At 41.1% G+C, this 24,123-nt stretch overlaps 2 protein-coding genes across 8 annotated transcripts in view; one reads left to right on the forward strand and one right to left on the reverse strand.

The window, feature by feature from the left end:
- Positions 1 to 7: 7 nt before the first annotated feature.
- Positions 8 to 21,736, forward strand: PLAAT1 (phospholipase A and acyltransferase 1). 7 transcript variants are annotated; one of them, XM_045851849.1, is made up of 6 exons: positions 8 to 99; positions 7,700 to 7,814; positions 7,912 to 7,947; positions 8,278 to 8,416; positions 11,926 to 12,194; positions 18,011 to 20,631. In XM_045851849.1, exons 4-6 carry the CDS (start codon positions 8,278 to 8,280, stop codon positions 18,110 to 18,112), a joined length of 510 nt encoding a protein of 169 aa, XP_045707805.1. In that variant the 5' UTR covers positions 8 to 99; positions 7,700 to 7,814; positions 7,912 to 7,947; the 3' UTR covers positions 18,113 to 20,631. The 7 variants fall into 7 exon arrangements, with proteins under 7 accessions (XP_045707805.1, XP_045707806.1, XP_045707803.1 ...); XM_045851850.1 differs by lacking the exon at positions 8 to 99 and adding an exon at positions 876 to 1,054 and having other exon boundaries at positions 7,700 to 7,808; positions 18,011 to 21,736; XM_045851847.1 differs by lacking the exon at positions 8 to 99 and adding an exon at positions 876 to 1,054.
- Positions 20,343 to 24,123, reverse strand: part of ATP13A5 (ATPase 13A5) — a 97,951-nt gene continuing 94,170 nt past the window's right edge. Inside the window, exons 29-30 of the mRNA XM_045851880.1 lie at positions 23,477 to 23,557; positions 20,343 to 22,041 (exon numbers count right to left, since the gene is read on the reverse strand). Coding sequence (XP_045707836.1) covers positions 21,781 to 22,041; positions 23,477 to 23,557 — 342 coding nt within the window. The 3' untranslated portion in view covers positions 20,343 to 21,780. The remainder of the gene's footprint in view (positions 22,042 to 23,476; positions 23,558 to 24,123) is intronic.

Genomic DNA, 24,123 nt, shown 5'->3' on the forward strand with positions numbered 1-24,123 from the left:
AAAACCAGATCGCTGTTAGGGACCGGGCTGGGGAGGTGGGAAGGGGAATGGGCTGCCTGAGAGAGTCTTGTCTTTAATGAAGGCCCCATCCAGAGCCAGGTAAATTTCATTGCCCCCTGGGGAAAACTGGTACCTGGAGGTCTTGTGGAACAGGGACCAGTGCATCCTTCCTTTCTGCTTTCTTCTTTCTCCCCATTCCCACTCTGAAGTTGATCTGAGGTTGGAGGGTGGTGACAGAGAGGGGTCCAAAGGGAGCGACGTCCAAGCGTGTCCTCACAGCCTCTGGACGCTGAACTGGGCTCAAAAGCACATATCCTGCAGGGGTGTGTGCGGTGGGAAGCAGGGAGGGGTTTTTTTTGTGTTTGCTTTTATTTTTTAAGGCCAATCCTTCCTCCCGTCTTTGCTGAGATATTTTCTTTGGGGGCAGGGACCAGGATTTTTTCCACAGGCATAGAAGAGTTTGTGTAGAGCTAAAAGGGGGCATACTTCGAGTGGGTGTAATGTGTATTCGTGTGTGCACACCAACAATTGTGGGCTCGACACGACAAGTTAACTTTATAACCTCAGCCATCAAAGTTAGTTGCAGGACTGTCCAAGGGCTTGGGAGGGAGGTCATTGGTCAGGTACAACGCCAGAGCTGCGTTTTAACCTCTGGGTTTGGGGCGGAGGGTGGGGAGGGGAGGTGTGGCATCAATGCGCCTGGGGTGAGAAAGGCGGGGCACGTGTTCAGGGTTGGGGTGGGGGTGGGGATAGTGTTGGGGGTGCAGCGTTAGGGTGCGCCCAAGGGCGCGCTGCTGGAGCGGGGGCGGAGGGCTGCGCATGCGCTGTAGTGTCTCCAGCGCGGAGCGTCTCCACGCGGCGGGGCTGGCGTTGGCGCTGGCGCTGGAGGCAGACTTGGGTTGGTAGTCAGTTGCTGTCGCCTAGACGTCCGCCTGGAGCAGATGGAGGCAGCCTGCGGCCGCTAGCGGGAGGCCAGCAGCTGAAAGGCCAGGGCGACTCTGGGACCTCCGCAGCTGCCACCAGTGGGGCAAGACGACCGGGCTTTAAGAGCGAGGTGTGCCAGGGATAGGGAGGGAGGACCTACAGGCTGCCAAATTTGTTTGAACCAACTGTAATGGAAAAAGCTCCAGAGAGAGCATCTGCATAATTTAACCCCCTCCCCCACCAGTTTTTTTTTTTTTTTAATGGGACAACAGCGTTCTGAGGGAAAGCTAGACTGATGTCTCCAAGTCGCACACCTATTAAGTGGAAGAACCTGTACTAGAAACCGGGTCTGGTTTCCCAAGGTTTTTTAAACTTACTGTTCTCACTGAAGTGGAGATGAGTAATAGTACAAGTAGTTCTTATTATAAAATATTTGATTTTGGAAATATGAATGGTGCTATTACTTGGGCATTCAGGACTATGGATGCGATTTAGTGCTGGGAAACCCCAGCCATTCCATCCTCCTTCTGCTTCAGCTCCTCACCCCTTCATTAAAGCACAGTTCTTTGTGCCAGGCACTCTGCAGGAAGCTGGAGGTATAGAGATAAACAAGAACCAGTCCTCCACATCAAGCAGAAGAGAAAATTCCCCAGACACCAGTAACTGACGCAGGGAGCGGAAATGCAGTGGGCATCAGATAGGAGGCTCCGTGGAGACTCGGGAGGAGATCTCATTTCTGGCTGACTGGAGGAGAAACTCAGGGAGGGAGCAGCATCTGACCTGGATCTATAAGACTGGGTCATTTGGGGACATTTAGAAACGGGCAGTGCATTCCAGGTAGAGGGTTCAGTGTTAGCAACAAAATTCCAGGTGAGTGTGAGGAATGAGGATTAGTTTGCTTTGCCTAGAATGTAGGGGTGAATAAGGAGGCCACCATTATAGAGGGGACAAGATGAGGAGCTGGTAGTGGGGAACTTTGGAGGGATTCTAATCAGAGAATGACAGTGCAGTGGCTGTGGCTGGTTAATCTGGCTGGCAGGTGGAACCCTCAGCTGCAGTGAGGATGCTGGACCGAGGGTCCTTGCAGCTCTGAGGCCATGTGAATCAGCCAGTCTAGGAGCACAAAGCTTCATGAAGCCACCTCTGTGCAGCAGGACTGTGGATGAAAAATGCAGCTGGAACGGGAAAGGGTCCAAATTGAACTGGGAGACTGTTGGACTGCAGGGGATAGTTTGTCATAGTGTTTCAGACTCCCACAGCATTCTTGGGAGTAGATTGTGAAAAAGTACTCTTCGTAGTCCTGTAACAGAGGTATCCTCCTGGGCACGAGAAGCAGTTAATCAGACTGTTTGTCTCTCTGTGCAGGGGGCAGTTATTACTGTTTTTTTTTTTTTTTTTGATGCATCCCTAGGGACCAAACATGGAGCCATACACAGGGCAGCCTGTTTCAGCAGCTGAAAGGGAAATCAGTTACAAAGATTATAGATTTACCTTCATGCCACTCTTTATTTTAAACTGATCAAACAATTCTGTGCATATGAACTGTTAAAATGAAATATTTTTATCTTAAAGGTGAGACAAAGTATCTTAGAGGACTTTATAAATGTATCTTTCATTAGTTCTATTTTATCATTTATGAAGTACTACATTACATAGTTGTCCCTGAATGAAATGGATAGAAGTGGTCCATGTAAATCAAATTAACTCAAGCCAGACACATAGCCATTTCCCTAAGGTCTGGGTCTGGGCATCTGCTAGATCAGGGGTGTCAAACTCACTCTCACCGGGGGCCACATCCACCTTGAGGTTGCCTTCAAAAGACAAAATGTAGTTTCAACTCCTTAACAGTTAAGGAGTAGTTGCATTTATACAGTCCTAAAATTATTCGGCCCTTTGAAGGCCACCACGAGATTGATGTGGCCCCTGGTGAAAATGAGTGTGACACCCCTGGTGATGCTTCTGGCTTTACCTTAACATCTTACCTGCTGGGGAAGAGCAAGGGTACCCCAAGGCTCTACTCATTACTCCACATATGAATGTGGAGTAATGTTCCACATGTGTATGTTTCCACATATGAATTTAGAAACTTCCTGTGTTGGTATATGAAATATATATTCTGTGTGCTTTGCAGCTTCTTTATCTAATAGGTAGTTGGGAAGAGGGACAGGATGAAAGACTGTCTCGTAGAAGTTCCTTTGGAGAATGGTGTTAATCAGTGGTATAAAGCAGGAGCATGCAGTCTGGAATAAGAAGACAAACCTGGAATTGAAATCTAGTTCCATCACTCACTCCTTCTGGCTTTGGGTCTGACATATAAGTCACCTGAGTCTCAGATTCTTTGTCTGTGAGATGGTGGTCGTGATAATCAGCTCACAGATGTCAGGCAGTCTGACAGCATGCAAGGAGGGCTCCAAAATGTCAGCAAGGGAGTCCCTGTAAGTGTGCATGAGGAGAAGCAGGTAGGATTAGGGGCCTGCCCCGGAGGCAGGCTAATCTGAGACCAGGTGTGGGTTCTGCCCTTTCCTGCTGTGTGATTTCAGATGAATTCCTGAACTGCCATGAACATCAGGTTCCACATCTTTCAAATGGGGGAAGTAATTATATCTATTTTGTGGTATTGATTTGGGGATTACACGTAGCACATTTTCTGGAAAAAAGAATGAGAACATTATAGTTGAAAGGGACCTGAGAAAGCCTCCTTACCCTAACACCCTCCCATCTGCATCCCCACCATAGGAATTTTATTTTTATCAACCCTGACTGTGTTTAAATATTTCCAGTGACAGAAACTGCACTCTGCAGAAGGTGCTCCATTCCATTATTGGATCCCCTTCAAGGAAAGAAAAATATTCTTCATGCACAGCTCACAATGCCTCAGTGTAACTTGCACATATTGGTCCTCTTCTATACTCTATTAAAAAAAGATTAGTCTTTTTTAAATTATTATTTTTTATTTTGAAGTAATTGTAGATTCATATGCAGTGGTAAGAAATAATACAGAGAGATTCCTTGCTCCTTTATCTAGTTTCCCCCAGTGGTAACAACTTGCAGAACTGCAACACAAGATCACAGCCAGGAGACGGACATTGACCTGACAGCTTCTCCGTCACCACTAGGATCTCCCTTGTGGCCTTTTCACAGCCACACTGACTTCCCTCTCTTCCTAACCCTCTGCAGTCACTATTTGTTCTTTATGTCTATAATTTTGTAATTTCAAAATGTTATGCAAATAGAATCATACATTATGCAACTTTTGTCATCTTTTTTTCACTCAGCGTAATTCTCTGGAGATTAATCAGGTCCTTGCATGCATCGATAGTTTGTTCTTTTTTGTTCCTTAGCAGTACTGTTTGATAGTCTGGCTGGACCGCCGTTTGTTTAACCATTCACCTGTTGAAGGTCATCTAGGTTGTTTCCAGGTTTGGCTATTATGAATAAGCTGCTATAGACACTCGTGTGTGGAGATTTTTGCATGATTGTAAGTCTTCATGGTCTTCCATCTCTGGGATAAGTGGCTAGGAGTGCAGTTTCTGGATCATATAGAGGTTGCAAATGAAGTGTTTGAAGAAACTGAGACTTCTTCCGAAGTGCCTGCACCATTTTGTGTTCTCCTCAGTTATCCCACATCCCTGCCTGCATTTTGTGGTCGCTGGTTTTATTTTTGCTGTTGTGATTGGTGTGCAGGGCTGTCTTGCTGGTCAGGGTTTTAATCTGCATTGTCCGAATGGCCTGTGATGTTTAATGTGGCTTACTTGACATCTGTGTCTCTTCTTCCAGATAATGTGTTCTTGTGTGCTTTGCTCAGGTTCTAATTATATTCTTTGCTTTTTTTTTTGCTGAGTTTTTGAGAGTTCATTATATGTTCTCCAAACTAGTTTTTTTATTGGATATATAGTTTGCAAATAGTTGCAAATAGTTTCTCCAACTCTGTAGACTTTTTGTTTTTGAAAATATTTTCTCCTACTCTGTAGATTTTTTTCTTTTCTGGCCCTTTCAACAGATCTTTTACAGTGCAAGTTTTTAATTTTGAGGACATCCAAGTGTCAGTCTTTCCCTCTATGGACAATACTTGTGATAACATGTCTAAGAACTCTTTGCTTACCCTCGATTCCGAGGATTTTCTCCTACGTGCTTTTTCTCTGTGCTGTATAGTTTTACATCTCACATTTAAGTTCATGATCCATTTTGCATTATGTTTTTGTACAAAGTGTGAGACTTAGGTTGACTTCCCCCTCTCAGTGAAAGTCCAATTCCTCTAGCAAAACAATTTGTTGAAAATCTTTTTTACAATACCATGTGACTTTGGGCAAGACCAGTTACTTACCGGATTCTGTCTCCTCTGTCCTAAAAGTGAGGGGGTTGTATTAGGACTAGGTGGGCATTATTCCAGCTCTGTTCCTGGAAGGTCTGCGGTCCAAGAGTCTTGGTAGCAGCAACAATAAGGAGCAGATGGGATCGTCATGCCCTCCACCCCCGACTTCATTCAGGGCAGCTCTGCTGTTCATGTTGTATATTTTTAAGGGTCTCTCCGATATTTGATTTGGTACAGTGCCCCACTGCTGAAAATGAGGTTGCAGAGCACTGAGTTTGGTAATATTTGAACCACCTTTCTGCAGTAAATTGCTGCGATTCTGTGTTTGGTTCAGAAATTACTTTTCCCTTTACATATTAGCCTGCAGACTCCTCTCTTAATTTATTGAGACCTTACTCATATGAAATGCTTTCCTTGTTATCCTGTCATCTCTCCTTTTAAAAATGACAGGCTTCATGAAATCAATTAAATTGCTTTGCATAAATCAGTTTACAAGTTATACATCAGAATTTAAAATGTGTTAAATATATTAAAATTTTGCAGTGGAATCATCCATTCCACAGAATCATTGTGGCTGAAAGAGAGGATAAGGCACTAATATCACACATGAGCCGTGAACCAATCTTCCAGCGTTTACAAGTAGCCACCCTTTCTCACCATCCACCTGCCTAGCTCTTGCTGGTTCACAAAGCACTCGTGAACAGTTTTTAGACAGTCTATTCAGGGTTACTGGCAGCAGCTTTTCGAGATCCACAATTCAGCCTGCCTTATACTTTCTGCCTACCTTCAAAATGAAAAAGCTGAGACTTAGACAATTTGAATAACTTTCCCTAAGTAACTGAACTAGTAACTAGAAGACCCGAAACAAGAACTCATACTTTTAAACATATTTTATTTATTTATTTATTTCAGAGAGAAGGGAAGGGAAGGATAAATAGAGGGAAAGGAACATTGATGTAAGGGAGAAACATCGATTGGTTGCTTCTTGCCCAAACCCAGACCCGTGGACTACACCTGCAACCCAGGCATATGCCCTGACTGGGAATCAAACTGGTGGTCTTTTGATTTTCAGGATGATGCCCAGCCAGCTGAGCCACACAGGTCAGGGCAAGAGCTCACATTTTTAACACCTACTCTAGTTATTTTATAATATATTTTTAATATATGTTATTAAAATATTTTTATATTTTAATATAAAATATATACACCCCTCTATATTTTATAATATAAAGGTTTCATCAGGTGTTTTCCAAAAGTTGGCATTTTCTACTGTCATTATTTACCTGTAAAATGGGCTAATAACATTACAAACTCAAATAGTTGCAGATTTTTAAAAATTAAATAGGGTTAATTGAGAGAGTGCATTTGAGAAAAAATGTTACACTACAAAGTGCCCTCTGTTTGAATGATGGTTATTATCGTGGGCTTGGCTAGGTCTCTGAATTCTAGCAGGAAGCTGCGTGTGCTTGCTGATTCCTATTCATTGGAAATGTGTTTGTTTATATTGTAGTATATGATCTATTTTTCCTCTAGTGCCCACGTGGCCAAATTCTGAACTGCCATATTAATAAGACTCAAACATGTTTGAGAGGGTGGTTATACTTAATGGTTTCCATAAAGTTGTTTTAATAGTTACTTTTCAACAGATGGACAGTTTATATTGGACCACATTTTGGTGCCAGTGTAATGATTGAAGTTTTCAACAGATGGCACACAAATACTTGGGAAAACACCCTCCCAATATTGTCATAAAAAGACTTGAAGAGTGCCAGAAAAATGATAGTTTATGTCCTCAAGTCCTTAGCCTGTGCTATCATAATTATAATTTAGATGATTTGGAAGTTTCCCTTTCTGGCACTTGGATTTATTTTGTATATTAGATGATGAGGAACACTCTGTTGTCAATTAGATATCCAACATGGATTTAGCATTAAATCTTTTGATTTTTGGTGGATATACATAACTTCCTATTCTAGTTCTGTGCCATATAGAGAGAATGCAACCTTCCATAAAAATAAACTGTAAGAGGCTTATAGGCTTTTTTCTAAAAAGTGTTAATTTATAAGGAAAAACAAGCTCATCAAACTTAGAATTTTCAGATATACTCGTCAATAGGATGAATTTCCCAACCTTCCAAGTTACCCCACTTCAGGGCTGACCACTTCACACTGTTTCTGGAGTCGGTAAGTGAGGAATCGGGCAGTAGGCAGAGCAGTGTGGGGTGGGATTGTCTGTGGGGGTGTTGGTGGCTATCACAGTGACAAAGGGCGTTTACTGAGATTTAGTGGGTGGAGGCCAGAGTGCCTAGGCTTGCACAGCACAGTCCAGCACAAGGAAGAAATATCCTGTGTCCTACTAGATGCCTGAATATCTGGCTAGATACTCATCTGAGCCTGGAGCTTAGGTCTGCTTAAATGAACTCACAGAGTAAGTTTTGTAATACAGTGGTTTTTTCCCCCACAGAGTATTAGCACCCACCCATACCTCTGCTCTTTGATTTTATTATGCTGCTGTATGAAAGGTTGAAAGACTTCTCATCTTCTGCTTTTGAATTCTGACTTCTTCATGCTCAGTAAATGCAAGTATTTACATACTTTATTATGTCTTTTGTATAGTTATTTACATGGTAATACAGCTAGTCATATAAATGTCCTTCCCTTTTCTATTCCAAATAGGGCATCATATTAATATTCTTGAAGTTTTGTCTATAGGTAAGTAATATTATCTGTGAATTTCTGGATTTAGAGAGATAATTATAAAATGCTTATTATAATAAAGGGGCCCTGAGACTAATCAGGATGAGAAACATTGCTACAGAAAATGAAGCAATAGCAGACAAACTCTTTCTCCACTTGTTCTCTTGTGCACATGTAATCCAGTGTTGGAATCATTCAAACAAACAGTCAAGGGCATGAGTCTAGGTCTTTAATAAGGAGTATAATCCTAATAAATTCTGTCTCCCTTTGCTTGTATGGAAGTTTTAACTGATTTTCTTTTGGCAGATTGCATCAGCTAGATTTTCTTTATGTCTGTCATTACAGATGGCGTTTAATGATTGCTTTAGTTTGAAGTATCCTGGCAACCCCCGGCCAGGGGACTTGATTGAAGTGTTTCGTCCTGGCTATCAGCACTGGGCCTTGTACTTGGGTGATGGCTACGTCATCAACGTAGCACCTCTAGGTGAGGTTTGTCTCCAGCAGCTTCTGGGGCTTCTTAGTTTTCTTATTACAAGAAAGAATCATGCACAGAATCATACAATTAAACAAAATAAGATGAGAAAGTAGATGAATATAGCTGATCTAGGTTTAGGGAAGACCATTTTAAGACCAAAATGACATTGAAGAGATCACAAAGGCTAATTAGCATAAAAATTTAAAACTTCTGGTTTAAAAAAGAAAGCACCACTAAAAAGTAAAGAATCAGCTGGGAACAGTAATTGCCCCAAACATGACAACAGTCAATGTTTTCATATACCACACAAATTGTTTATTTCAATTCATTCAACATTTATTTATAGATTACTGAGTATGTGCCAAATGCTTTTCTAGATGCTGGGGGCACGTAAACCTCTCCCAGTGTGGTGGGACTTACGTTCTATTTGTGTGTGTGGGGGGTGGGGTGGTAGAGTGAGTGAGAGAGAGAGAGAACACAGAGAACAATATTAGAATAAAGATAAGTAAATAAGTAATGTGGAGAAAATAAATCATAGAAGCAGGATAAGAAGTGCTAGGTGGTTCTGTATTTTTAAATGAGGTGGTTGGGAAAATCTCTTAAGAAAGTAACATTTGAGAAACAACTTGAGATGAGAAAACCAGACAGATGATATTTGGGAAAGAGTTTCTCTGGCCAAGTGGATAGTAAACACCCAAATCCTTCAAAAACAAATAGGCAAACAGTTACAGAACAGTTTGTAGGAGAAGAAAGCAAAAGCCAATACTTGTTTTAGCTTTTTTGTCATCTAAGAATTGTCAAATAAAATGACAGATTTTATGCCTGTCGCATTAGCAAAAGTTAAAAAAATGGTAGCAATCATTGTTGATAAGGGCATAATGAAATGAATACAAAGATATTCTTGATATAAATATGTCGATAAAATGATTCACAAAAACAATTTAATAATATGTGTTAAGAGTCTTAAAAGAGCTGACAGGCCCTGAGCCTGCCGCTGGACTTTGGCAAATCTGTTCTTGAGAGAGATTTAAGGGTTGTTGACTGGCATTCCTGTGTCAGGGTGTTCACATCTATCTCATATATAATGGTTTGAAAAACAGATAATGGCTTCATGTTCAACAGTGGAATGGTAAACAAATGATTATTTAACAACAAAATATTAGACATCTGTGTTTAGCAAGATTCTTCAGCTGCAAGTAATAGTAATCAACTCAAATGAGCTTAAACAAAAAGATCACTAATTGTTTCACTAAGGAAAACTACAGAAAAGGGACAGATGGTGCTGGCCTCAGGGGTGCCTCGATTGAGAAGTTTGAACACTGTAAGACCCTCTCTCTCACATCTGTACTTTGCTCTGTCTGTCGTCCTCATTTCCCTAGGCTCCATCTCTCTCAGAAGCTGAACTGATGACCCTCAGCAACGTTAGGCCCTTATTCTTCTAATCCTGTGACTCAACAGAGGAGATAGCAAATCCTTGCATGTTGCAGTTAGAAACTCTAATTCCTCCAGTCTGGGCCCCATACCCACTGCTGAACCATCACTATGCTCAGGAGAATGGGATACTCACTGCCCTAGAGAGAGTCTTTTCAGAAAAGAGAGGCAGTAATGAGATGAGGCGCTAGATAGAAAAAAACAATAGCCACTAAAGACCACATTTCTGGACATGTTTAATTGCATAAGTGATGATCCTTGTATGATATTTATTTGAAAATTCCATGCAACATACGATAAAACTCAGTTTACTAGAAAAAAGAATATATACACATACATGCATGCACCTATAAGTATGTTAATAGAAGAAATAATAGAAGTACATTAAAATAATCGTAGTCATTTCTGGGTGGCAAGATGCGGGATGATTTATATTTATGTGTTTATGCTGTATTTTTCTGTACTTTCTAAATGTTTAGAAATGAGCACAATTTATTAAGAAAAGTATATACAGATAAATAGCCTGGAGTATTTCCCCCCTCAGGGTACCTATAAGAAGAACTGTTTATAGGCCCAAATCTTACTATCTTGAGAACTTTTAATGAAGCAATTTTAGCAATATTTTGAGATAGTTTCTTCTTCTAAGATATTGAAAATGGAAATAACAAATAAAATGACATTCATGATACATAGCTGGTAGTTTCTGCAGAGCCTAGTGATTAACACTTAGCTCTCTGCGTTATCCCTGCAACTTTCATATCTGGAAAATAATATGAGATTTTGGCGCTGTTTCCCTATTTTCATGTTGTAAGTTTCATATTAATGTGGTCCAGTCACTGAGCTATGATTCTGTAGGCTGGAATTTAATTCCTGTTTCTGCTGTTAACTACTCATGCGATATTTTGCAAGTCAGTTTACCTCCCCAAGCTTCAATCTCCTCATCTCCAAATTGATTATATCAGAATAGTAAAAAAAAAAGTTCAATAATTCTAACTAGGATATATGTGATCAAAGAACTTGTCTTGTGTAAGAACTTTCGATGTGTGAGCTTTGGAAATGCTGCTCCAATGAATAGGACCTCGGCAGATAAAACAAAAGAGGAGTGGGAAAGAAGGTTCGCTTTCAATCATTACTGAAAGGAAAAGTGTCTCAACACTAGGTATGTAGAGACCCTTCCTCTCATGATTTATTGGAAAAATGGCAGTCTTGGACAGATGGAGAGGGACTGGAGCCTGGAGTTGGAGCGACACTGAGGAGTTGTCTGTCCAGCCTCAGACGCCAACTGTGACAGGTCAGGATCCAGAGGTCCCTGGCAGTCCAGGCAAATGCTTACCCACAAAGGCAGCTAAGACAGAGTGACGGGGCATGGGGCCTTCTAACAGGCAGGTGAGCCGCAGCACGAGGCCACGTGTAGCGGACAGTGCATGTTAGGTTAGGCTCAGGTTCAGGACCAAGACTTAGTGTCTTGGCCAAAGAAACAAAAGCGGTGACTCCGTCTGACCCCAGCTGACCCCTCAGAGGAGTGAGGTATTGTGCAGATTGCAAATTGGACCCAAATGGAAGCCTAGTTGAAAGAGTAAGTGGAAAAAGTCGGGGGGCGGGGGTAAGGAATGCGGCTTAGACGCTAGGACAGCTCTACTAATCACAATGCACTACTGCTAAAGCCCACAGGATTAGTTGGGAAGGGCTCGCATGCTGAGAAAGAGACTGCTGTGTAGAAAATGTGGATAATGATCCCATCTGTACTGTGTTAGAAACATATACCAAGATCTCTAGTAATAATACCAATTGAGAGAGAACTTTTCGCTCAAAAGGGGATACGGTTTTCTCACCCAATTTGCTCTTGGGAAGATTTAAATTTTCCAAAGTTTTCTTGCACTCTACTCCTACAGTAGTGAATAAGTGTGTTGTTAAGTTACAATGAGTGCGTAAGATGAACAAATCTTAAACTGGTAAGATTCAGTGATTTCTGGTTTGATGATACATTTGGAACAGAGCTGGCTTTAGTTATCCCAGCACTTTCAGTCTTTAGATGGTGTGGAGTCCCCTGGGCCACTGTAGCTTGCTAACCAGAATTCTCTTTATAGAGGATGGCATTCCTGCATCATTTACAAGCGCCAAGTCTGTCTTCAGTAGGAAGGCCCTGGTGAAGATGCAGCTGTTGAAGGATGTTGTGGGAAATGACACATATAGAATAAACAATAAATATGATGAAGCATACTCCCCTCTCCCCACGGAAGAAGTCATGCAACGGTCAGAGTTTGTTATTGGACAGGAGGTGGAATACGACGTACTGGTCAACAACTGTGAGCATTTTGTGACTTTGCTTCGCTATGGAGAAGGAGTTTCAGAGCAGGTGAGTTTTCTTTGCGAGAGATACATGTAAGGAGTTCCTTACATTGGGAAAAGAATATTGACTGTGAGAAGGTTCCCAGGCCTCACGCAAAATGACAAGAACAAGAAAATACGAGAACACTGAAAGACAAAAAAGGGAATTGAGTTGTTCAAGGTCATGCAGCAGGTTGATGGTCAAACTGAGAATAGAATGTTAATATCATAAATTTGGAGTAGAAGGGACTTAAAGCAGAACCAGGACCATAGCTTTCTGCTAGTTTGTTGTCTTCTGTCCTTCAATTTTTTTCCCCTCGTTATCCCACCATACAACAGTCTTAAATCGGTGACCTTATATACTGAAAACATGTGCTGAAAAGATTGTTGACCGTTTTGCGTGGGAGTTCATTTGCCAAAAACAGACGGTAATTCTAACGCTCTTTCTCATTGGCTGACAGAGGCCAGCAGATGACATATCTTGATGGGTTTGTAAATGTTTTCTGTTGACTCACAGTGCTAGTTTCAAAGAAATTTTGTGCTTTTAAGTTGATTCATTGAAATTTTGGATTATTTTTAATGGAGTAATTGACCTTATTTTTGAAGTAGCTTGCAACTTTGTCATTTACCTCCACTGTTTTGTAGTGTGGCAGATTTGTGACTAAAAGCATGCTGGAGTCAGTTGCTTTTTCCCTACCTGTTATCCCACCAATTCAATTCCATCGTTGATATTTTAACCTAAAGATTTTTAAAGTGGTGTAAGAAAATGAACATGTAAAGGCTTCCCGTATCTTGAAATGGTGGATCAGTTATATAAACATCTATTCTAAGGAATGAGGTTACAATTCTTCTCATGGAAGCTTAGGAAAATGGGAGATGAAACATAATAAAAGGATACATTTGTTTTCATTAGGAAATGGTTTAATTGGAAATTAATTTTTATTAGGAAATGCATTAACATAATGAATGTACTACCCACATGGAACAATAAATTGCTTCTGGGCCAGAACACAGAATACATACACACAAATTTCTGCTCATGTTTGCTTTGGAAACTAGTGGTATGGCTAGAAATTGAGTCCATTTTTTTCTGTTGTTAAATGGTACAATTCCACTGCACTCATTGAGCCATTTTTTAAAAAATATGTCTAAATGAAAAAGAATTAGAGTCATCATCTTGCTTTGACTCTCACTTGCAATCCATCATCTTTTCACTTTTCATACCCAGAATCAAGAGCGATAAAAATTCATCATCCCTCAGCAACTAGTAGAATGGCTCCCTAGCAGGTCCTGATGACGAGTGTGCAGTGAGAGCCCTAAGAACCCACCTAAGCTTTGGAATTCGGCTGACCTGGGGTAGAACTCCATCTTCCCCACTTACTAGCTGGGTGATTTTGGGCACATTGTTTATCAGTTTCCTAATTTATAAACTGAAGTTGTTTTGTAAATTACAGGAGATATTTGAAATCCCTTATCATTCTGTATTACATATTATCCATCCTAATAAACCCTGGATATTATTCTTAATGGCACTATTTTAGGAATTTTATAGATCTCTGTTGGCACTCTTTAATAAAAACCTCTGTTGATCTAACAGGAAATATAGCACTTTAATTATTATTTTTATTACTGTCAATAATTAATAGTATTGCTACTAGTAATAGCTGGCATAGATTAGTTTTTTAGGTTCCCTTAAGGCTTAGGGGTCTTGAGCTTGGAACAGTTCTCCTGGGAAATAGCTATGTATTTCCTCCAATTAAAAAAGGACTGTGAATGCATTTTTTAAAATGAAAAAGGTGGTATTGTTGCTCTCTCTTTTTCTTCTTCGTGCTTTTCTGTATTTTTAAAAATTTAACAAACATTATTTTTTAGAGTAGTTTTAGATGCACAGCAAAATTGAGCTCAGAGTACAGCGTTCCTGTATCTCCATCCCCACCACACATGCATGGCCTTCCCCACTGTCTATGCCCCTCATCTGTGTGGTATGTTTGTCACCAAAGATCAACAACATCAGTGCGTCATCATCACTTAAAGTCCATAGTGAAAGAAACCAGGATGTGTTAGCTCAAAACATATCACTTAGACGTGAAGATTATTTTGAGCTGAAGACATTGAGAAGAAGCAGAGACAAAAAAGCTTCTTGCCCTCTATCTGCCTGAAAGTGCCTGAAATTTGAGACCTGCATTTTCACAGGTTTCCCTCCTCTCTCTACCAGGAGGGACAAAATTTAATCCCTGGGGACAGCCTGGGGTTAAGGTGAGACACTCCCCAGCTTGGTGAGGGCAGCAGAGGAATAATAACAAACTCGACTGACGAGGCTCTGTCTGCCATTAGTTTCCTATATACTTGCTTTCCTACAGTTTGCTGTCCTCAGAAGCCTACAACCACTTTCCTTTGTCCTATCATTTCCCTACAACCACCTGCTCTTTGTTGAAAATGCTGTAAAGCCTGAATTCTAAGCCACATCGTCGAGTTACTCTTCCCTGAGATGTGTATGTTAATAAACTTCTGTGCTTTTTTTCTTGTTAGCCTGTCTTTTGTTGCAGAGGCTCATGTGAGAACCTAAGGTGCGTAGAGAAAGTATTTTTCCTCCCATAAAAATAATTTACATTAGGGTTCAGTTTTTCTGTTGCACATTCCATGTGGTTCGGCAAATGTGCCGTTACTGTATCATACAGAGTTGTTTTCACTGTCCCAAAAATCCTCTATGCCCTAGGCCAGTTCACCCTCTCTTCCCCTTACCCACTGGTCTGTTTACTGTTGCCATAGTTTTACCTTTTCCAGGATGTCATATAGTTTTCCAGAATGTCATTTCTTATACTAAGAAATACACATTTTAAAGTCCTTCATATCTTTCCATGGCTTGCTAGCACATTTCTCTTTATCACTGAGTGATAGCCCATTGTCCAGATGTACATTCACCTACTGGTGGGTGTTTTGGTTGCTTCCAAGTTTTGGCAATGATGAATAAAGTTGCTATAAACATTTGTGCAGGTTTTTGTGTGAATGAAAGTTTTCAGCTCTTTGGGGTAAATACTAAGGAGTGTGATTGCTGGATGGTCTGGTATGAGTATGTTTAGTTTTATAAGAAACCACCAAATTGCCTTCCAAATGGGCTGTCCCATTTTGCATTCCCATCATCAGTGACTGAGAGTTCCTGTCGCTCCACCTTCTCACCAGCATTTGGTGGTTTGCAATTTAGCCATTCTGATAGGTGCATGTTGGTTTCTTGTCTTCATTTGCAATTGCCCAAATACCTGTGGTGTTGGGCTTCTTTTCATATGCTTATTTTCCATCTGCATATCATATTTGGTGATGTGTCATTTGAGATCTTTTGCCCATTTTTAATCAAGTTGCTTTCTTGTTTTCTTATTGTTGAGTTTTAAGAGTTCTTTGCATATTTTGGATAACAGTCTTTATCAGATTTGTCTTTTGCAAGTGTTTTCTCTTGGCCTGTGGCTTGTTTTTTCTATATACTTTTTAAAATTTTCTAAAATCAACATGTCTCACTATTGTGCCTGAATAAGTTGTTAAAGTGTATCTCTCTTCGTGGAAGACGGCAGGACCCTTGGATAAGCCTGGGCAATGCGACACACAGCACAGCCTGACTGTGCTGCATTGCCTAGCACTGAAGCCTGAGAATATCCGGGGGTGGGGGGAGGGTGGGGGGGGTGGGGGGGCGGGGCGGGGGGAGAGCCTGGAGAGGCTGGTTCGTTGTGCATGTATAGATAGATCCCCAGAGTGAAGACTTTGCTGTGTCCCACAGCCAGCCAGATTTGGTGATTTTTATAATCCTATGTAAGCCATAAAGGAAAAGCTTTGTTCACGCTGATTCACCGAGACAGCCCTGGATGCTATAATCTCGCAGGTCAGATCCCATTACTTACAACTCCAAGGGATTGTTCAAACTGCTTGGGGTTTTACCATCTAGAATGCAACTTGAAATAAGCATTTGGGATTTGAGAAAGTGCACACTCTGCCAGAAGTGGCTTTATTATTATTGTATCTGGACTGTGCACTCTAGGGTGTAGGATCAGGTTGCCTGTCTTGTTCCCCGGCCTCTCAGGCTTATGGGATTTCTCTCACACTTTGTGTTTCTAAGTGACTGAAAAATACCCAGTTTATTAGGTCTGCACCTAGCTGGGTGCCACTTCCATCCCCTCCACCCACCCATTCACAGGACGCTGAGTTTTTCCAGGGCTGGACCCTGGCTGCCATTTGACACCTCTGTTTGAAGACACCAACTGCCCTTCCTGTTTTGCCAGCTGCCTGGCACACTTCCCTGCATCATGCCTTCAGGGCATGCCCTCAGCATCTGCCTGGAATCGTGTGAAGGTTGGGCCTGACTTGCAATCTTTGACCCCTGTGTGATTATTGATTCTGCCTGTCTTTGGAAGTGTGTCCTGTGTCCTGTATCTGCCTGCGTCTCTTTGCACCCTGTGTACTATTGCTGGTAGCTCTATGCTGTGGTGAATTCTGACTCTCCTGGGAAACAACTTAGTGACCAATTAAACATTACAAATACATTAAACAACCAACCAAACAGATAAAATTACAATTGTAAACTAAAACAGGGATTGTCAGTTGTTCCCCAGTGCCATTCTCCCTGGAGACTGGGGAAGGTGGCGGGGCCGGGAGTTCCAGACGCGGGCGTTGTCCCTGCAGACCACAGGGCGGTGGCCTGGAGTGAACACTCCTGTCGTTGCCCTTCTTTCCCTGCCATGGCTCCTTCTGCCTGCTGCCAACAGGGAAGCTTCGGTTAGGGAGGCAGCCTGCAGCAATGAGGCGGGGGTGGCAGGCTCGGTGCGGGAAGCCTGGGGGTTAGACAGACGGCTGCCCAAGTGTGGGCTGGGCCAGGTTTTCCAGCACTGGGGCCAGTCTCCAGGCTAATTTGTGGAAAATGTTTTGCTCTGTTGGAGAGCCTGATTCCCGAATTCCAGAGAACAACTGTTGTTTTCAGAACACCTGACACTGAAGTATCAGGTGATAAAATTACACTCCAGCCCATGAAGATGGAAGGCAATATCAGTTGAATACCATGAAAACCATGAATATTCATTAGATCTCTCATCATCATGATGATTAATACCCTTAAACCTATAAATGTCTGAACTCTTTTATGGACAATTGAGCTTGAGAGTGGTTTATACTCGTTTGTCTACATGAGAAATTAATTTTTGACACGATAATTAACATCAGTATTGACTTCTTTTCAAGTTTCTCAGAATGCGGATTGTATCTACCCAATAAGAGCTTACAGGTATTTGGCTCAGATCACATCCCTGAATTATTTGCTAACAGACATTCTTGTGTCAGGGAAAACACACACACACACACACACACACACACACACCCAGTACTCACCCTGGTATAGACGCAACCAAACCCATGTGTGGGGAGCAGGTAGGGGGGTGTAGAGGGTGAAAATGTGGTTCAAGACTTAACCGATAGCTAAACATTCCAGCCTCACGACCTTGGGCAAATCGCTGTTAACTCTTCAACTTTCACAAAACAGGAGAAATACTGCCTGGCAGGTGCACTGTGATGATTAGTAGGGACTGTGATAGTGAGTTTGTTAAGGGGCAGGGACTATAAAAATATGAGGAGTATGTATATGCATACATATGTATACCCATGTGTATTCATCTTTATCTTTGTCATCATTATAAAAATTATACATTTATTTCATCTTCCTGTAAAATCCAAATCTAACACTGAATTTTAAATGTATTTGTTGTACAGTAAGATGGGTCCTCAGTTTAAGGAACAACCTAAACCGTGGGGTTAGGAGACCGAGATGCCTTTGGAATGAAATGTGTGTCTTGCTTGCTTGTCTCTTCACAGGCCAACAGAGCAATAAGCACCATTGGGTTTGTGACAGCCGCCGCCAGTGCCTTCTCATTCCTGGGCTTGTTCTCAAAGAGACAAAAAGCGAAATACTGTTAACAGTTTACTGAAGAGGTATTGGAACTGAAGGAATTTGTGAGGAGGGGAAAAGGAAAACCTGGGAGGAATGCTTATTTTCAATGTATCATTATTGTTTCAAACCCCAATGATGGATGGCGAGTTCTTTAATACTTTAATAAATTGCTTAGTGGTATTATCTCATCACTGAGCCAAGGAAATTCTGCTCCCTGCTAGCGTAGATTTTCTGTGGCAGCCTGAACAAGAAGCAGTAGCCTTTAGAGTGAGCCAGCAGAGGATCTTAACAAAATCACATTACCTTATCTTTTACTATAAATATTATTTTCCTTTTCCCTGAGGGTGGCTATTTTGTATTTGCCAGAGGGAAGAAGAGAAGATTATATGTGATTTTGAAAAAAAAAAGATAAGAGCTCCAAATGGTTAGGGTTGACATCTAAATTCATACTCCTGGCCAGCAAAGAAATTGGGAAATTCGGCATTTGGTTAGGCAGTTTGGAGAAGTTGGCTTAAGAAGCCTTTTGAGGGTGGATGCCCATGCCCTTGCTCCTGTGCCCAGGGGCAGTGGGGAGGGCTGAGAGGGAGGGGGCTCTTGGCTCCAGTGTTTCAGATCCAGTGACTTTCTCAGAAACTACCCACTTATCAGAAAAGTCCCTGACAAGCAAGAATGGACTGTTACCCACATTGTTTCCTTTGGCTTTTGAAGTATTTCAAAGGTTTTAACCTTAGAAAGACATTAAAGTAGGTTTCAGGTGCCAATTTTAGAAAATCATATCCCATATTACTTTTTAAGGCTTTTACTGGAAGTCAAGGAGAGTTGTGATTTTATTCTTGCATTTTATTGATCATGTGTTGAATGAAACAAACTGCTTTTTAGTGCCGTTCCAGTGGAATTGTTGTCGACAGCAGGTGGGGAAAAATGATTGTGGTCTCTATGCCCTAAGACTTTATCAGACATTATAACACACTAACAGCCAATGACATGCTTTCTGTGACATCATTAAAAGCATAAGCATTACATAAAAAATGTTCAGGTAAATATTGAGGAGGGTATGCAATGAGGGAGCTGGGAATATGGTAGATAAAATGATTGAACAGAAGACTCAAAGAAAGACGTGGACCTATTAAACTGATTCAGATTTTACCCAGGGCCAAAAATACTTCACAGTGTAATTGCAGGGTTAAGAACAGAGGTAACAGAAGGGGCCATATACTGCAGTCAGCGTCAGGAGAGACCTTATCTCTCTTCCCTCCTGGGTCCCTGACTTACCGCTTCCCTTTCTCGTGGTGCCAACTCTGCCCCCAGATGACCCCAAACTCTCTCTTCCTTCCCTGGACCTCTGGGGAGGAATGGGTGTCTCCTACCAGACACCATGACCCAATAATGCCCCTTCATTTTTATTCTAGATTTAGTTTCCTGTTTCTTTTATATCTTGCTCTCCAGCAATAGTTTGAGAAGAAAACGAGCACTTTGCTAATATTGTCAAATTAGGGTGAGATTGGTGGCAGTTTAGGTGTTACTTTTCCCAAAGCATGTGTACCTTTTAATAAAGGTACCTGCAGAGGAATCACAGTGCATGGGGGTGGGGGCAGGTTTGAGGTCAGACCTTCTGAGAATTCTCAAGTCAAATCTTTCTAAAGAACTCTGGACTTCTCCACTCCAGATGACAGTCCTCGCTGTGCTAGAAAATGGCATAATGCACTTTTATGTTACATTCATGGATTAATTTTTTACATACTGTTCAAGACTCCAGTAATTTTCACCCTTAAAGGTAAGCCCACAAAGCTAGTCACCAGTGTTCCCCTAAAAATGGCCACTCTTGCTGATGAGCAGCTCAGAGTGAAAAGTCGGCTTTTCCCAGAGGTGATCATTGGTGTGTGGCCTTGCTCATTGTGCTTCTATTAGGCCTTTTCCCAAGACTAGGAAGCCTTCCTCTGAGCATATTTTTAGCAAAGTTAGTATAGAGTTCGACTTTATCAGTTCCACCTCCACAAAGATGTGTGAAATAAAGATTTTTCACTTATCAGATACCAAACAGGTTGTTGGAAAAATTGGGGCAAACGAAAAAGGTGTATATTTATTAAATCAGGATTTTAAAAAAACATTGTTATGCTATCTAAATGCCACAGTGTATCAATTGACTCTTCTTGCTTTAAAGGTTGAATTACTAAATACAGACATGACATGTTGCTCACGAAACTGAGTTACCATATTTATATGTTGACATAACATTACTTAACTGTAAGCTAAATATCTTTTTACCCTTTCATCCTTTATTAGTAGCTACTGAATTAGACACATTTTGAAAATTATCATTCTCCAAGAACTGTGCACCAAAGGCTAAAAGCAAATAAAATATAAATAGAGAGAGTTTGTTTTTATAGAAATTTGCATTTGTGCTGCTGGTTTGTGTAACAAAGTGCATTACTGAATCCATACACCAGTGTCAGGCACATAACTGACACTCACAGAATAAGACTGGTTACATAATTGCCTATGGACTGTTGAAGATCTTTAAGTTAGCAAAATTAGATTCACTCTTACAAGTAAAGCCTAATAGAGGATATAAAATGTTCACTAGGAATAAATGCCCTGTCATGGTCACAATGGGACTGATGCATACTAAAGGCTATAGTGTCCACAGTCTATTTACAAAGGGTGTACTCTCTCTTATGGTTGTTAATGTGCATCTAGTAATTGATTTAGATAATGGAAACATAGAATGAGACTTAAGATTGTTTAGTAGCCTAATAATTGTCACACTTTAGATACAGATATTATGGCTCCCATGCCTATGATTGTTTTTTAAGATAAGCGAGGCAGAGTGTGGCCCAACTTCTAGAGTAAAACAAACAAACAAACAAACCTCAGTATTTCACCTGTCAGTTAGTAAATGAAGGTGCTGCACTTCTTTAAATTAGAAGTACAGTCCAACAGTTTAGTTTATTGCCTATGTGACCTACTCTGAACCTAGCCCATTGGCCCCAAAACAAGCTCTGGGAGATGCCATCTTCGGTGGAGTTTGCTTAGACGCTACCTGCGGTGCCCAAGCGCAGTTGCACGTGGACAACAGAAGCCTCCATCATTCCCCACTCCCACACGGCTCCAGCTCACCACAGGGAGAGCTGGATTCTCTCAAGTCAATGTCAATTCTTGGTTCTTTCTTACAACTGAACAAAGGGAGCCAAAAAAAAAAAAAAAAGGAATTTAGCGACCTTGGAAAAACATTTGCATGAATGTTCTTCACAAGGGAATATAAAGTTGAGTAAATTTGTGGCATTTACTGAGAAAAGGGTATTTTTTCCAAATTCTTCTATTCCTGTGGGTGAAAATAAAAAATATATTTGTGAAACTTTCAATGCCAAAATTCTTCTTCAATTTTCCTTTTATTGCTGTTCATACTATTAGTTTCACTGCAGTGACAAGGTATACATTTTAACCAGGATAATGCTATGTAATGTGAATAAAGTTTATGAAAAAATGATAATCCAGGCAATGTATTTTTTCCCTCAATAGTAGAAGATAGGCATACTTAAGGTCCTTTGTTGCAAAGCTCAATACACTGAAAAATGTGCTTTGAGCCCTCAGCTGGAGAGAGAAAAGAAAAGGGTAGAATAGTATCGCCTCTCCACAGTACTTTAGTTTCTGGGGGAGAAGGGGGTGCTGTTAAACATGCGCAGCCACAGTTCTGTTACAATCTGGTCCAAAAATGCTGTTCTGTGCCTTGGCCTCTCCAGTTGGGTTTTCCCTTCAGAATCTCTTCAGGGCTCTCATAGCCTCGGTTGATGTAGAATCCATTCTGGCCATCGCCCGAATAATCCGTCCTGTTCGTGGGAGGCCACGTAGGGTCTTCTGCCAACTTCTTTTGCCAGTTCCTATATTGACTTTTCGAATAGAATCCAAATTGTTTTTTGATCAATAGCCAGAGCTCTCGATTTTGAAGGATGGCATCCTGGAAAATCAGGTGGGAAAAACAAACCATCATCCACTTCCCCTGCTGCCTGGTTGCCAGCACCACATGCTGTTCCCCCAGGCCCTCCCCTGAGATGTGCTTATTGCTGCTGCTGCTGCTGCTGCTGCTGCTGCTGCTGCTGGGGAAACTTCTCCTCCCTTCATTCCCCGTGAAGCCTAACAGCTCCCCTCTTTCCCTTGAGAAGCAAGAGTGTACTTGTGTTCACAGAAATCTGCTCAAAGCATACATACAGCCTGTCATTTCCACAGACTCCTAGCTAAATCCTGGCTGATGATAATCCATTTAGGATTATTTCACTGCCAGACTGAAATGATAATTAGTGTACTCAATGAGCTCAAAATCAAGAAAAGAAGAAAAACCACTGCTACCTGCCACATGCCACATAGAAAGTGCCAAGTAAATGTTTGTTGAATGAATAGACAAATTCCAGCAATTAAACAGGTTTTGATTTCCATTTCCAGGCTCTCTTTTTTCTATGTTCATGCACACATACTTTTTACACATGTATAATAGAATTGGTCAAATTTTGCTTCCCATTTTTTATACTAGACTTTCAATACAGTGATAGTCCTTTTTAGTGATTGTGTAACATTTCTTCAAATTGCTGTACAACTATTTAAAGAAACAGCATCTTTACTTTTGAACACCTGAGTGTAATAATTTACCACTGTCAGTAATACTACGATACCTTCATACATGCAAGTTTTTTCTCTTATTTTGGTTTTATTAAAAATATAGACTCAAAAATAAAATACCTCAGTTTTACTGACTGTTTTCAATGGAATATTTGTGTGTGTATATATATATATTTTTTTTTAATTGGTTGATAATCTTTCTCAACAGACTTATAATACATGAATCTTTTTTTTTAAGAAAACTATCCTTTAAAAAAATAGTACCTGCAGCTTTCACTGAGTAGGTAAAGAAATGTAGTACGCTATGTGGAAGAGAAATGAAGGGAAAAGACCCTGAAGGGTAAGCACTGACTAGAAGGAACAATGACTTCCTGTCTCGTAATTAAGGAAGCCCTTCTGAAGACAGCCCTTCACTTTAAATGGTCTCACTGGACTTGAGAGCTGGAAGGTCACCTGGTCTAGTCTCTGGGAGAGTATTGAGAACACTAGACATGTACAATACAGTGCTTCCACGTGAGGCAAAGTTAGAGTTAATTCGATGTTTTGCTTTCTATGCTACAGATACTGAGAGCATTTTTGTGCAGCCTTCAAAGAATTTTAAATCATTTTCCAAAGCATTTCCCCCATAGGGTACACATGTACAAGTTTATATAAACCCTTAATAACTATCACTGTTGGGGACAGAAGTGCCCTGAAAAATGAGCCTCTGTGGAAAATGAGACCCTTCATTTGTTTAGCTTCCCAGCAAAAGAGCAGGAACCGCACAGAAATCACTTTACCTCCACAAAGAAGGCCACACAGAACTGGGTGAGGGCCGCCACCAAAACTGAAACCCTCCATGATGTTATGGTCGGAATGAACTGTGGAAAAGGAAATATTATTGTTATACTTTCCATATCTTACACTTTGAAAAATCATATCATTTATTTCATATATGTGTAACAACTCTGAGCTTGGAGGGTAGGCATTATTTTCACCACTTTCCAGATGAGAAGGTCGGTACCTGGGCCAAGGGCTCAGAGCCAACAGACAGGAGGCAGAGCCAGAATTCAAACGAGAACTGGCTGTCTCTTGTCCTGTGCTCCCGCCCTTGCCTGGTGATAGACATTGAGTGACTGTGCCTCGGGTTGCAGACAGGAGACGGGACATGAGGGAGCCTGTGTGTCTCTCTCCATTTTTATCTTTTTAGATAGAGGGAAGTGGGTATAAGTTTAAATCATTCATCTAATAGTATTATTACTTCTAATTCTCCCAAAGCAAAATCTAATTGGAATTCATTCTTTCAGTAAAATTAACCTATGAGTAAACATAAAGGGGCACAAAAGTTCAAGTTTATTTTGATTGAAACAAAGGAAACTTTTCCTGAACAAACCTTCCCAGCCCTAAATCCGATGGCTTGGTGAGAGTCAAACCCATGCAAGCCACC

The sequence above is a fragment of the Phyllostomus hastatus genome, unplaced genomic scaffold (assembly GCF_019186645.2).
Source record: "Phyllostomus hastatus isolate PE091 unplaced genomic scaffold, TTU_PhHast_1.1 phas_contig_86, whole genome shotgun sequence".
Classification (NCBI taxonomy): domain Eukaryota; kingdom Metazoa; phylum Chordata; class Mammalia; order Chiroptera; family Phyllostomidae; genus Phyllostomus; species Phyllostomus hastatus.